The sequence below is a fragment of the Periplaneta americana genome, chromosome 1 (genome assembly GCF_040183065.1).
Source record: "Periplaneta americana isolate PAMFEO1 chromosome 1, P.americana_PAMFEO1_priV1, whole genome shotgun sequence".
NCBI classification, from domain to species: Eukaryota; Metazoa; Arthropoda; class Insecta; order Blattodea; family Blattidae; genus Periplaneta; species Periplaneta americana.
Window position 1 is genome coordinate 129910427 of NC_091117.1, and position 16345 is coordinate 129926771.

General features: G+C 32.3%; 1 protein-coding gene across 2 annotated transcripts in view; it reads right to left on the bottom strand.

Moving 5' to 3' along the window:
- LOC138700896 (sodium-independent sulfate anion transporter-like) overlaps positions 1-12700 on the bottom strand; it is a 50330-nt gene extending 37630 nt beyond the window's left edge. The window contains exon 1 of one of the 2 annotated variants that reach the window (XM_069827305.1): positions 12613-12700. In XM_069827305.1, the coding sequence (XP_069683406.1) occupies positions 12613-12685 (73 nt within the window). In that variant the 5' untranslated portion in view covers positions 12686-12700. Of the gene's footprint in view, positions 1-7309; positions 7450-12612 lie in introns of those variants that run through there. The other variant, XM_069827314.1, reaches the window with a different exon arrangement.
- Positions 12701-16345: the final 3645 nt, after the last annotated feature.

The following is a 16345-nucleotide window of genomic DNA, read 5'->3' on the forward strand; positions in this document are numbered from 1 at the left end:
GAGTGAGAGGTATAATGCAATTGATTGCACATGGGAGATGAAGGGTTTGCTTTTTGGTGCTCACAGATTGGCATATAAATATACTACCAGTACTGACATTTTAAAACAATATGATATGACATTCCAAGATATTAAAATATTTGTTTAAATATCTTAAAGAAATCCATAGGCATTTTACATAAGCATTTATGTAATGTTTAACTTTTAAACTTTCTAAATTGCATATTGTATTATGCTTGCTACCTATTGTATTGATTTTTCTATCTATTCCATATACGGTATGCGTATTTTTGAAATTGTTTTTTGGGCCTATATGTTCATCTGTTATTACAGACGGATTGTTAATTAATAACTGAATTAAAACAAAACACTGGTATACAACAAGGAATGGAAAAAACTGATTCAGTGGTTATCTCTAAATAAATTAGTACTGAATGTTAAAAAATCTCACTGTATTATATTCTTTGACATGGGTATAAAATACTAATAATGATAAGGAACTTCCACAGATTAAGATAAACAATGATATAATTAAATATGTCCCATACTAGATTCTTAGGTACCAGTATAACCATTGAATGCAATATGAATTGGAAACACCATATAAAAACTTAAGTCGACCTAGTTGGCAAGTTCGTATAGCGCTGGCCTTCAATGCCCAAGGTTGCGGGTTCGATCCCGGGCCAGGTTGATGGCATTTAAGTGTGCTTATGTCAGTAGATTTACTGGCATGTAAAAGAACTCCTGCGGGACAAAATTCCGGCACATCCAGCAACACTGATATAACCTCTGCAGTTGCGAGCGTCGTTAAACAAAGCATAACATTTATAAAAACTTAAAATAACAAGGATGAGCAGAGCATAATTATACAATAATAATATTTAAAAAATATGTAATATACAAACTTTAATGATTACCATATATATTTAAATAGGCTTACTTATTAGCCATATGTACAAAATGCAATGACACATGGAATTATCATATGGGAATCAACTAATGAAATAAATATGTTTTATAATGCTAAAAAAAAAAAGAGAGAGAGAGAAAGAAAAGAAAAAAAGCTAAGAATGATGTTAAATTTAATTAGCCGAACACATTGTAAAATATATTTTCAAGTACTTAATATACGGACGGAACCACATAAGCCTATTTATGCCCTGGAAACTCTTTGCTACATACATATAAATTTTAAACAATTCACGCAAAACAGTAGCCTATGAAGATTTCATTAGGAACTGTAAAGCAATTCATTTAAATAACATAAGAACATACAAGAAACGAAACTCAGTTTTACATAAGGATATAGTGTAGGTCTATTGTATAATTTGTTTGTGAAAAGATTTTATGTTTTAAATTATAATAAATTTAGATTAAATGTAAGAAAATTGTTATCAAAACATTGTTTTTATAAGTATAAATGAGTGTATGAAATACTTTGAATTATCTTGACGAAACCAATATTTCTGTATGAAAATTTATGGTGAATAAACGAGTTAAAAAGTAGCTATTGGTACCACCTTTCAAGCAATAATCAGCTTTCGACACATTTATAACACAATTATTTTTCATTTTTCTATATACACGTTTAACCCTTAGGGAATCACTGATTAACTTGCAATTTCTTTACTATGTTAACTTTTATGTAATTAGGATTATTTTGTTAAAATTATACACATTATGAAGTTCTACAATGAATCATGCATTACAACATAACAACTCCAGGAACTTTATGGTTTAACTTTACTGAAGAAAATGTCTCAGTTTCTAAGAATTTTCTAGAAAGTGTCTTAAAAATTAACAGTACTAGTACCCACAAAAAAACTTAGGTAGATTGCTGTTCCTATATCAGTCTATCAGTGCCATTTTGTAAATGTTATTAAAATTACATGTGTGCATGTGTAAGTGTTAAATACAGAATGTATACAAATGATTCACCAGATTTTGACATCGTATAGCTTAAAATTTATAATGTCCACCCATTTGTACTCATAGCCAATAGAAAGAGCATATTCTTAAATTTGGTATTTCTCATTTCAGATTTCATTCTGGCTCTTCAATGACTCAGTAGTGGCGGTTGGTAAAATTGTGAATGATCAACAGAAAGCATTTTGTGTTTTGGAATATCAGACTACTCAATCCATCATCACTGTGCGGCGTGCGTTCCGGAGACAGTACAGAGGAGACCCACCAACTCACCAAAGCATTCTGCGCTGGTATCGACAGTTGAAAGACAAAGGGTGCTTGTGTAAAGGAAAAAGCTCTGGAGACCAGGTGTTTCAGCTGAAAAGATGGAGAGAATCTGAGAGGCATTCGCTTGTAGCTCACAAAAATCAGCATGTCGAGCAAGTCGCGAACTGGACTTTCCTCACTCAACTGTGTGAAAGATTCTGCTCAGGATGATTTGGCACTCCTCAGGTGGCCCCCACGGTCTCCTGACCTCACAGTTTGTGATTTTTTTCTTTGGGGGTACGTGAAAGAGAATGTTCACATGCCACCTATGCCAACAATATTGGCTGAACTCCGGGATCATATTACAGCTGTGCTGAGAAACATTGACAATGACATGCTCCAACATGTATGGGTCGAACTGGACTACCGCATAGACGTGTGTTGGATAACACGAGAAGGGCACATAGAACATTTGTAATGATATATACAGAACTTGAAAATGTGCTCTTTCGATTGGCTATTAGTACAAATGGATGGACATTATACATTTGAAGATATACGATGTTAAAACCCAATGAATCATTTGTATACACTCTGTACATTTCAATTAATACTGATTCGATTTCATTAATTAAAGCACCCTTAAAATATTCCATTCGTCATATTCATTTCATTTAATATTAAAAACTCTCCTCCAAGTGGTACCGGTAGTTCGTACCAGCTTAAATTTACAAATTCTATTACGATTGCTCAATATAGTATTGCAGCAGATATACGAATTGATAATTTTTTAACTTAATTTTAATGAGAAGGCAACCATTATAGGCATTGTTCCAAGATCTACACGCAAATCTTTCTACTAAGGACATTTCATCATGAACAAAAATAATATATCTTGAGCACTTTTAGGCTATCTTATCAACATCGAACTATTTAATTTTTCATCCATTTCTTTCATTAGGCTGAATTATGCATGACGTGTCGTGATAAAGAAATATCAACTACTGGTATGCAGTTTCTATATAAATACAATTCTTAAACATCCTCATGAAAAAAATAATTTTTACAACTCATTATGCTCATTATTGTAAAAACGTCATTTAATTTATTTCTTTATCTATAGATGGCTTCGATTACATTTAATAGACAAGACAATAATGAACTGGGAAATACTAAAGTAGTCTGTTTTGTGATAGTAATGTAGATTATTTTGGAATGGTCACCTCGGGGAAGGAGGAAGCATGTGAGACCAAGAAAACAAGGAAAGCCGGTATCATACAAATGATGAAGGACTGACACATGCAGGAGGAGGATTGGCAGGATCGAGAAGGATGGCGGAAGGGAATCCAGGGCAACCGCTGAAGAGTGGAGAAGCCCACAAAAGAAAAAAGAAGCTGTAGATTTTACTTGAGGAGACTAAAGCAAGCCAAAATGAGTTTTAGTCAAAAGAGTTGATCTTAGAAATGGAATCCCATCTCTGAAACAGTACTCATTTTATTGCTAAAGTATTCGTTTTACCAACTGCAATAAAATACCAGTGCACAGGATGCTTCAAAGGTTATGTAAAAATTGAAGATACTGGTATGTGATGTAAAAGTCAAAAGAAGTGTAAAATAAGGGCCATAGGATACTACTTTTTCTGATAATGTTTTATTTCAGTTATAGCTCAAAGAAACGTTAACAAACAATACGCATACAAACCTGTAAATTTGGTAATCTTATTTTTTTATTTGAAGTTGACTTATATAATGCAACAATAATTTTAATTTATCACCACTTAAATGCTTGGTAATCTCATTTGAAGTTGACTTATATAATTTAAGACTAATTTTAATTTATTACCATTTAAATATTTTAAATGCCTGCTGGTTTGGTATATTGTACGTGCTGCCTGACGAAGTGAAATGAGGTATCTGGTCCGATTGGCCTGCCTATACAACAGAACATCCTCGGTTGAGAGTTACTAGTATAATTCTCTGCACACACGGTGGCATGGTGGGGATACTCGCTTCTCTCAAGCTCCCAGGTTGTTCTTTAGGCAAGCAGCTCAACTTGCCAATTGCAGCGTTATAAAATATTGTGTTTGACGTGTGTGTTTGACTGTTTGTGTGAATAAATTTACCGTGTTTAGATTTTATTAGAGTTCAATGCTTTGTGCCAGTGAAAGTGAACAATTTAAATTACTCATTTAATGATAATAGCACTTAGAAATGTATACTGTAAAAGATCTTTTGCAAAAACTATTCTCTTCTCGACCACTAGAAGAGAAATAGATACCGGTACCTAAGTGAATAAGGGCAGACCTACCCCCATCACTTCCGAATTTAGTGCAACAATATAAAACAAAAGCGGACAATACACTAGACATTTTATATTTCACAATATGAAAATGTAGAATGGTTAGCGGATTGTGAAACTTCAAACAAATTAATTTGCTGACCATGCTTATTGTTTTCTAACAAAAATGAGGTTTGGAGTAAATATGGATTTGCTGACTTCAATCACTTGTCTAATGCACAGCAAAAACATTCAAAATCTAAAACTCATGTACAATGTTTCCTGAAATCAAAACTTTTAGGAAAACAGCGAATTGATAGTTTACTTGATGATCAGCAAAGAACTGATACCAGTAAACACAGCAAAGAGGTAAAGAAAAATAGAACCGTATTGATACAAATCATTAATGCTATTTGTCTTCTAGCTAACCAGGAGCTCCCTCTATGGGGACATGACGAATCAGATAGTTCTTGAACAAAAGAAATTTTTTAGAATTTTTGAATGTGTTAAAAAATATGATTTACTTTTATAAAACCATCTAAATGCATGGAAGTGTTGTTAAATATAAACAATATTAAATTATATATTAAAAATGGCAAGTAATGTAGACCCGATATTTCACTTATAAGAATTGAGTGACTATAGACCAACTATACATTTTTTAACAGAACACCCATACTTCTGGTTCAGCATATGCTATTGGTACAAACTACTTTTCACACTACAAGAGTTGGTATATGGTTCATACACGATGATGCTTAATGTCTCTGTCCAGACAAGCGGACACATTATGAATGCTCAGTATGTTGGCTATTGGATCATCAAAATTGAATTCATCGACTTTTAACTGTGGTATTACTACTGTGTGCTTAAAACATTCCAGAAAGGGCAGAACTAATGCTTCAATTAAAACGTGACTACAAAATTTTTCGAAATTAAATGAGCAATTTCAATAGTTATATGTACAGTATATAAAGTCAGTGAAGCATCAAGAACATCTCTGTCTTCCAAGTTCAAGAACGTCAACTAATGGACTTTATTATCAACATACAGTTTATTTTTGTTATTGTCTGGGAAAAATCACAACCAGGTCTATAGTTTTCTATTTATTTTATTATGAGTGAAATCAAACACTCAGAAAAAGCATCAAAATTCATGGAGTGTGATGTAAATATTGTATTTTAGAAATGTAACCCTTTCTTTATATTTTAATTTGTCTCTTTGTATTTTAATTATATCTTTTGTCCTTATATAAATGTGTTAACCTACAGCATACTCTGTTTATCTCTCAGTGTTTGTTTTGTTTATTTCTCAGTGTCTGTTTATTTGACTATGTATGTTTATTTGCTTATAATTATTTGTTTACTTGTCTATATTTATTTGTGCTAAGTTTGTTTGTGCATGTATGTGTGTGTGTGTGTGTGTGTGTGTGTGTGTGTGTATACTATCGAACCTGATGACGTCATATCCAGGCCTTGTACACTGGTTTCTGACAAATAAATATTATTATTATTGTTATTATTATTATTATTATTATTATTATTATTATTATTATTATTATTATTATTATTATTATTATTATTTCAGTTTCACGTTACATCCATAAAGTTTTTCCACTTACTTATGAAATGTTATTTATATGTAAGTACACTACATCTTATAATGAAGTGAAATGAAAAGTAAAATACATTTAGAGAAAAATATAATGGTATTAATTTGAAATTATGGACAGATTTACTGCGGTCCAGTTTGTTGAGTAAATATTAAAAAAAATCTGTAGTTCGATTCCAAGATAAACTATTCTGGCAGATTTTTCATAGTTTTCCTTAGTATCTTCAAAGTAATAGAGATATAGTACTGTAAAAGTTTCTTTCTGAAGAAAATTTTGAGTGAAGGCATAATTCTGTACCTGGTAGATAAAAATTGATTCCCTGAACTGAACTGTTTCATTTGAAGCTCTTTGTTTTATGCAGAAAAAAAAATAATCAAGAAGTAAACTATCTGATCCACTTTCGAGTAAATAGTAATTTTGTGTCTTTTCCAAACAAAATTCCGTAATTTTTAGAGTAAAACATAATTACATTTAGTAAATATTGAATATAAATAAAAACCATCCAAATAATTTAGAAGACAGACAGTACAGTGAAAATAATTTTTTTTGTTGCCATGAATGCTACGTAAGCCTACTTGTATATTCTTGAAAATATTTAAAGCTTATTTATTATTCATATAATGGAAAAAGTACAAATAGCATGAAAATATTTATTTTTGTACTAATAAATTCCCTAATATTTTTCTTAAAGCTTATGAACCTTGTTTTATGTCATTTCCTTTGCGAGGATTATGAACAAACTGAACAATAGGCTAATCACGAATGATGTCATATTTCCTGCTTATATAGCCAGCATGGTACAGTGTTTCTGTTTGAGATAATGAATGAGACACACGTATATATTCTGAAGGAAAATAATTACTATTACCGGTAACCTAAATCTTCCTAGGCAAAAATTGAACCCAAATCCACTAAATTTATAGTCACTACTTAGCCTATATTGTTTATATAGTCAGAGAAAGACTGTTACAAAGAAAACTTGTTACGTACCTGTACCATATATTGTAAATTATGATGAGTATTTATACCCTTCATCTGTACAGATAAAAACAGGAACTAAGCAAATAATTCTTAAGCAAATGCACTACGTACTTTTAAATGAATATGAACTTGAGATGTTTAACTTACAGATCACTAAGAATCTTTGAACCAGATTATTTATTGCACAACTGATTATGACGGCAATTTTCTACATTTAATGACTGCAGTTAGTAGATACGAGCTAAAGAGATATTAATACTAACTTACTTTTATATTTTCTTAGAATTTTCTCTTCTGAGCAGAATACTACTGACTCTCTCCTCAGCGAAGTCTGGTCTTGTACTACACGAAACCACAGTGAAATTTCTTTAATAAAGAGGAACTGTTCTTAGTAAGTTTATTGCTTTTCCATCAAGTAATCCTCTTATCATTACTGCTTGTGTTGAGAGAGTCAAACCTTATGTACACATTACACTACATCAGATTTTTAAAACTGTGAGTTGAATATATTCATCCTTTCTCCAGACTGTTATAAACAGTGGAATTTTTTTCGAAAGTTATTATTAGAATCTGAGTTCATATACTTTTACTCTTGGCAACAATTTTTCTCAATAGCTTAATAAAGAGAATTTTATTAAATTTAGGCTACCGGTACTACTCTAAAATTACTAATTTTATTGGTTTATTCAGTACACACTGCACTAAAATGAAGATGACTTGCTATTATCAGATTCTTAAGAATAGACTATTAATGGTAGGCTATATTATGAAACTAGTTTAAATGTTATACTTTATTGCATGAGTCAATGTTTAGAGATAGAGCTTTTTTTTCTTTTTTTTTTATGACAACACTATAAAACAATTAATAAAGAAATAACATCTTATCAAATTTGTAATGATAGGTAGTTTGATATCATGGTCTATAAAGAATGCGTTGCTGTGACAGCAGTGATGTACCCTATTAGGCTAAATTACAGTCATCTTAAATTAACTACACTATTATGACACAAGTTATGCCATCATAACAGAAGTCATTACATTTTACTTGGCATGGTAATATTTTATAGCACTGGTACAATAATGTGGCTTATTGTGCACGATCTTGACTAACAATAATGACTATATGCAGGTGTACAAAAATAGTTTATTATGAAGCATGTTTATAATGTTATATTTTATTGCATGAGTCAATGTTTAGGAAATGACCGAAGTGAGTTTCCTAATTTTGACGAATGCAATAACTGTACTTATAATATTATAGTCTAAACGTGTTTCATAAGTTATTTTTTGTACGACAGCATTACAAAACAATTAATACCGGTACCGTAGGGAAATAATATATCAAATTTGTAATGATGGGTAAATTGATATTATGGTCTATGAAAAAAGAGACTACTATGAAAACAATGTATTAAATATTATTGCATGACAAATCGTTTCATAATATTAACTTTATGGTACAAATAAAGTCATCACAATAGAAGTCATGACGTTTCAGTTGGCATGATAATATTTACGGTACTGGTAAGATAATGTGGTATATTATGAACTTTTCACTAATGATGAAGACTGTTTATAATGTTGGAGTAGATACAAAAATATATTTTATTATGCAAAGTGATATAGAAAAGCTTCATTGCATCATACAATTATAAAAATAAATAGCTGGGACTAAGAAGGATCAAGTTACAGAAGAATGGAGAAAGTTACACAATGCAGAACTGCACACATTGTTTTCTTCACCTGACATAATTAGGAACATTAAATCCAGACGTCTGAGATGGGCAGGGCATGTAGCACATATGGGCGAATCCAGAAATGCATATAGAGTGTTAGTTGGGAGACTGGAGGGAAAAAAGACCTGTGGGGAGGACGTAGCTGGGAGGATAATATTAAAATGGATTTGAGAGAGGTGGGATGTGATGATAGAGTGGATTAATCTTGCACAGGATAGGGACCGATGCATGGCGGGCTTATGTAAGGGTGGCAATGAACCTCCAGGTTCCTTAAAAGCCATTTGTAAGTAAGTTGTAAGTAAGATTTTCTGTTACTGTTCTTAAGATCTGTTTAAAGTTTGTTGTCCATTAGTCTAACCACAGTAGTACACGACTTTCATCTTCTTTCACGGTAAATGTAGAACAATATTTTACATTGTATTCCATTTTTTAACACATGTTCATTGTTTTCATTCAGTCACAGTTATTTGCAATTTATTATACAGAAATATAATATGGCACACCATTAGCCGAACAGCTAGAATGTTGGCCTTCTACAATGAAGACCTTAATTCAATTCTTGGCAAGTGCAACTGAAATACAAAGACGGTGTTAGGGTAGGTTTCCTTAGAGTTCTTCCATTTCCACTGTCATTATTCCACTTTCCCTCCATTCAGTTTTATTTATATATATTATATAATCACCCTGGGTGGCGCAGTCAGTATAGCACTGGCCTTCTATGCCTGAGGTTGCGGGTTCGATCCTGGCCCAGGTCGATGGCATTTAAGTGTGCTCAAATGCGACAGGCTCATGTCTGCAGATTTACTGGCATGTAAAAGAATTCCTGCGGGCAATATTGATATAACCTCAGCAGTTGCGAGCGTCATTAAATAAAACATAATTTAATTATATATATATATATTGTAGCACCAGTCTGGATTGTTCTGATTGCCTCAGGAGTGTGCGCGCGCATCTAGCGAGAAGGAAGGCGTGGAGAAATGGGAACTCGAGCTTCGGTAGGAGCTGTAGCTGCAGTACAGAGTGAGGGGAGAAGGTTATGGTGACAGTGCAGAGCAGAGAGAGCAAGGGAAACATCTAGAAGTGGAATTCTCTCGAAGGTCCAGAAAGTGGTGTAGGCCTAGTAATAAAAGTGCGAGTGGCCGACAGTGAGTCAATCAGTCTTCAAGTCTTGTTTTGGACAGTAGCGAGCAAGGGGGACCTGAATTCGACGTGCAGTGAACCGCGGCTTGGTAAGTCTGGGTTCGAAGTGCAGTGAACTTGAGTGAATGAGTCTGTAACTGCGACAGTGTCCACCAGGCGAGTGTGACGCAGTTCGGAAGACCTGAGTTCGATGTGCAGTGAACTTGAACATTGAGCTAGAAGAACTAGCCAAGGCAAACGAACTATGAACTGAGAACTGACAGTTGTGTTCTGGACATAGTACATTGTGAACCTTAATTGAAATAAGGAGTAGGCCTAAATTGTTGTTCTTCTCCATAATACACGTCGTGTATTGTCATTGTCGTCGTGTGGAGTGCAACAACGATTATTGTGTTGCTGTGTTAAGTGGAATACTGTACCCATTGTTGTCGGGTGAATTATTAAAAATAAAGTCACATTGTTGTCGGGTGTGTGGTGGTTAATGTAAGAATAAAAGTTACAATATAAAACAGATACCTACTCAAAGACGTACTGTCGCTGTGATGTAACTTACTCACGGATCTCATGATTGATGGTGACACAATAATTACCCATTTATAAGAGATAATCATTATCAGGCAGTACATCTCACTTGATATGTGTCAGAGGAAGAACAGTCGTTTGTATACATCTTAAGTCTGATTAATGGAATATGTTACTAGTCAACAGTGTAGGCAATGGAGGGGGAAAGGAACTGGTCAACCTACTCAATTATCTCCTGGCTTAGATGCTTCATGAGTGATGCCGAGGTTCCAACAATTGACTAAATAACAAGATATACCATAATCATGGACTTCATTAAAACGACATAAGGATGTGTTACAGGCAGACCATAACCTACACATACTTAATATTAGCCCCTCCAAGACGTCCTGATGATTTGTGGAAGTTTGTCCAGGATGCCTGGGATGCTGTGGCTGAGAACAGTTGCTATTTGAAAAGACTAGTCGATTCCATACCCATTCGACTGCAAGATGTGATCAAGGTGGGAGGAATATGGACTAAATATTGAATCGTGGCTTTTTGTTTTGCTTTTTTTTATTTTAACTTTTAATTGTTTGAATTTTCTGAAGCAGACGCCAGTAAGTTTGTTTTGTTTATGACACGAGAAATATTTTTGTTGAGAATAAAATCTTTCTTTCTTTCTATTTGCAGCCATAATGTTATAATAAATAATGATAAAGTCAAGGCATAATACATTCATAAACTATTGTTATTTACTAAAACAGCCATGATGATTTGTGGAAGTTTGTACAGGATGCCTGGGATGCTGTGGCTGAGAACAATTGCTATTTGAAAAGACTAGTCGATTCCATACCCATTCGACTGCAAGATGTGATCAAGGTGGGAGGAATATGGACTAAATATTGAATCGTGGCTTTTTATTTTGCTTTTTTTTATTTTAACTTTTAATTGTTTGAATTTTCTGAAGCAGACGCCAGTAAGTTTGTTTTGTTTATGACACGAGAAATATTTTTGTTGAGAATAAAATCTTTCTTTCTTTCTATTTGCAGCCATAATGTTATAATAAATAATGATAAAGTCAAGGCATAATACATTCATAAACTATTGTTATTTACTAAAACAGCCATGATGATTTGTGGAAGTTTGTACAGGATGCCTGGGATGCTGTGGCTGAGAACAATTGCTATTTGAAAAGACTAGTCGATTCCATACCCATTCGACTGCAAGATGTGATCAAGGTGGGAGGAATATGGACTAAATATTGAATCGTGGCTTTTTGTTTGCTTTTTTTTTATTTTAACTTTTAATTGTTTGAATTTTCTAAAGCAGACGCCAGTAAGTTTGTTTTGTTTATGACACGAGAAATATTTTTGTTGAGAATAAAATCTTTCTTTCTATTTGCAGCCATAATGTTATAATAAATAATGATAAAGTCAAGGCATAATACATTCATAAACTATTGTTATTTACTAAAACAGCCATAAAAGAGACGGAAGCAATTATATTTTCTCTCTCTCTTAAAAAAAACATAAAAAGCATTAGGTTGGATTCAAATGCACGACTTCATGAATGTCAGTTCAGAATGCTACCACTACACTACAATAGTAACATGCAGAACACTTCAATTACGGTATAACTGTAGATATCAGGCCATGTGATCCAACAAAATGTAACATTGCCTGTCTCCAATATGTAGTGAAGGTACCCAAAAGGAACTTAGATTCTAGAGAGTGGTCACTTTTTATTTTTGACAGCTGTACATTGAATACAAGTAGCCTATGTTGATGCAAATAACATTTACGTGTTGTATTGAAATTCGGAAAACATTAGGATAGCCTACATGGTCGTGCATGCAACCAAGATTGCAAGAGACTCCTCATAGAAAACACGATCTTTAAGCTCATTTCAGACGACAATTCTAACAGCTTCTCTCCTTCTTTGACGGACAAACTTTTTTTTTTTATGCCAAGAATAGATTTTCACTCAGTTTTCTCAAATGAGGGAAGGAAAATATTCCCTTAATTTTAATGTTAATCAAAAAGTTCTTTATATTTCCAACGATCTTGGACAAGAGTACATGTTGCTAGAAAGTCTCTAACACAAGCAAAAATATAAAATAAAATAAAAAACCATAAGCTCAGGGAACATGATAAAGTTTAAGTATAATTTAAATAGCATTTCAAAACGTACCTTGTTTCCGCGGACTCCTTTTCGAATCACATGCTGATCCCCAGGAGTCTGCAGACCACAGGGTGGGAACCATTGTGACAGAACATAAACACTCCACTTTATTCACATTTCTCAACGTTTTAAAATTAAATATTATGGCAGACATCTGTGAGCAATATAAAAGAAAATATCTAGTCCCTTCAAAATATTCAGATTTTTTTTGCTATTATACTGTAGTCTTTTTTTTTTTAAGTTATCTTTATACTGAGATGAATTAAGTAGTTAATTTTAAATCAATATTGTACAGTACATTTGTATAACATAAATATATACCGGTAATTTATAATGATTTATGTACAGAAGTATAATTTCTATTACAATTTAAATTTCTGCTTTTTTCTAGTTTTTGCAAGTTCTTACAAGCATCAGGTTAATGCTATTGCATTGTGTACAGGATATTTAAAAGAGAACTGTTTGTATGTTATTTTTATAGATCTGAGTGAGATTTAAATTCGCATATGTATGTACATGTGCATATTTCTAAAGTTTGAAATCTATTAAATTAATCTTGGTCACAGTATTGAATCTCAGTAAAGAAAAATACATTGAATTGTCGTTTTAAGGCTTGGTTCAAACTAGTAACAGTTAGTTTTTCGCTGTCTAAAAGCAGCGTGTTATCTTCCATATATATATATATATATACACTCTGAGTCCTTTCCTTATATTTGAAAGCCTATATTTGCACAATATCTGCGTAATCAAATATTTCATGTAACACACTTTTATTTGTTTCTACTCATTATTTGCCGTGATTAATGCCAGAAAATTTTAATTAAACCTTTATAAGAGCATATTAATTAAATACAATAACAAAACATGAAAACTAACATTTTTTTCGTAATATTTAATAAATTAATGTGCACCATCGCGATGTATTTTGTAATAATATTCATGGATACTTACAAGATACAACCAAAGGCCTTTAGAAAACCAACTTCAGGAGAGATTTATTCTATACCAATCCACAAGTACAGTGTCGTTTCTGGTTTATCAGTCAAAGAATATACAGTATTTAAGACGATCTAAATTAAGAGTCTAAAGGTTAAATTTTTACTTGTTTGGACTTTGCTCCTTAAGGTTTATTAGCCTAACTTTCATTACTGTAATCTCATATCAACTAGTTTTCTGAGTTTCAATAAAATTATGATATATCGGCATCTTTATTCAATGCAGCCATCTATCACAGTTACATTTTCAATTTTTATCTTTGCATCAATAAGTTCTATTTAGGCCTACTCCTTCTTTATCTTCATTTTACAAATTTACTTAATTTTGTTCAGGAACTTCTGTGATAGATGCTTCGAAATGGTATTGGTTTTTGTTTTAATGTAATGTTTATTGCTACATAAATAGTGACTAGCATGTTCCCACCAACTTTATTTTTGAAAATAGATCATGGTTAAAGTCGTGTACAACAGTAATTATATTTCTGAATCCACATGTTTAACAACAACCTGGGTATAAAGTCTAATATTAAAAGGTCGTGGGAGGAAGAAGAATAGACCCACAATTAAAATGGGCTAAAAGTTTAGAGCAGAATTCAAATTATGGAATGAATATACAATATACAGTCGAATCTTGATGCAACAATTTTATGGGGTCTAGGAAAATTGTATTGTTTTAGAAGGGTTACTACTGTAACGGGGAGTTTTGAAATTTTACCCGTTTTTATGTTCTGAAAGAAAATATAGTAAAAATAAACATGAAACAACATTACATACTATGAATAACATTTACTCATTATATTATTATCCTATTTACGAATTTATTTAACATTCAGGCATGTTTAAAAAATCAATAACTATACTCTGTCTTTTGATTTTAAGGTTTTCACCGACAATGTGTTTCTTATTGCTTTGAGCACAATCAGATGGCCCAGTGGCAGTGGTGGTGCTAGGATTTGCAAGGCCCTAGGCAAACTTGTATACATGGCCCCATATCAATATAATGACAGCAGAAATATTATTATTATTAATAATAATAATAATAATAATAATAATAATAATAACAGAAGTAGTAGTATATTAAACTACTCACCATATTACGAAGCTGAATTCTGACCAACATTTTTAGTCATAAAAAATCTTCTTACACACTGACAATAAATCAAAGTAATCTATTTGATTAATATTTTTGAAATGAACTAAAATGTTTGCACACAAAATCAAAACTCATTTCATTTTTCTACTTTTCACTGAATTGAAATCTTGAATGACATCTGAGTAGTCTGGACTATTTTTATGGAATTTTAGAAGACTGCAATGATTTTTCCAGTCGTTACACATCTAAGACAGTGGTGATATTCAACAAGTTTAACAACCAGGTCTCTCATGTGTATCTATGTTAAATATATACCGGTATAGTATATGTCCATGCTAGGAACAAATAAAAAGAGAAATAACTTAACAACTGGTTCATCCGAACCGGTTGAATATCACCACTGACCTGAGAAGATAATGCTGTCACTGAGATCGAAAAAAGTCGACAAGCAAAACAATATACCCTATCTCGATTTTTAGAATATACAAGTCAACGTCTGTCCTGTTTTTCTTTATTGCTTAAAATCCTGAAATAGTAGACAGATGAAAAGTGTCTCTTATTGACGTCCAATGGAAATACAGTATTTTCTTCTAGAACGAGTCCTTTTTCAATAATTTGCAACCTTTTCTTGTCCTGAATTCGACAACTGCTAAGGTCAGCGCTATCAAAAGTGCATATTTCACTAATTGATCCTGCTGCATTAAAGCTTTCATTAGAAGACGCACCATCAGTGTCACTGTTTATATCACTTTCATTAGCTTGATTATACTCACATTTATTTGTAGAAATGGAGGGTTCTTGAAGGGTCAAGTCATCACTTCTCGCAGAATGCTCAGTTACGGACACTGATTCATTGATCTTAACATATTAAAACATCGAACCACATAACTGTTTTCTCAATTGCTCTGTTGCCACCCGTTTTTTGCCTTTTTAAATGGCTTGATTCGAATTTTCTACTTTTGTCGCATTCTCCCCTTGACATTATAACGAAAACATAACATGGTAAACTAATATATATATATATATATATATATATATATACCGTGTGCATATATATATATATATATATATATATATATATATATATATATATAAAACTCTTTTAGGAAAGTATAACTGAATAAACAACACAGGAACTTCACTGTAACAAGAAAGAACCTACTTTAGGCTTAATATTATGTACATTAGTAATAAATCTCTTTTAAAGGCTTTAAGTTAACTTTAAACTAGTATCCTTCAAAGCTATAAATAAAGATTAAATTTCTTTAAGCCTTAGTAATCAACTTACTCCTATAGAATTGCATTCTATTATCATATAAAATATGAATATAAGACCCAATAAACTTATTCATTATGCTAGTAGAAGAGAAACAATTCTCCTTAATAGATTTACAATCTTGTCGATCAGATGTTAACTGTGATACTGCTTGCAACATAAATATGGATCATTAGAATTTATATTGAGTGACAATGTGAGGTAAATGGTAATTATTAGATAATGGAATATTTATAACTTACGTAGTCCAAACAAATCAACAAGATGTTACTTACAATGCAGAATCTGCTCTTTCCAGATAAACTGTATGAAAAATTTCGAAGAAGAATCTTGGGATGTGACTACATCATATGCAGATTGCATAGAGCCTATTACTTG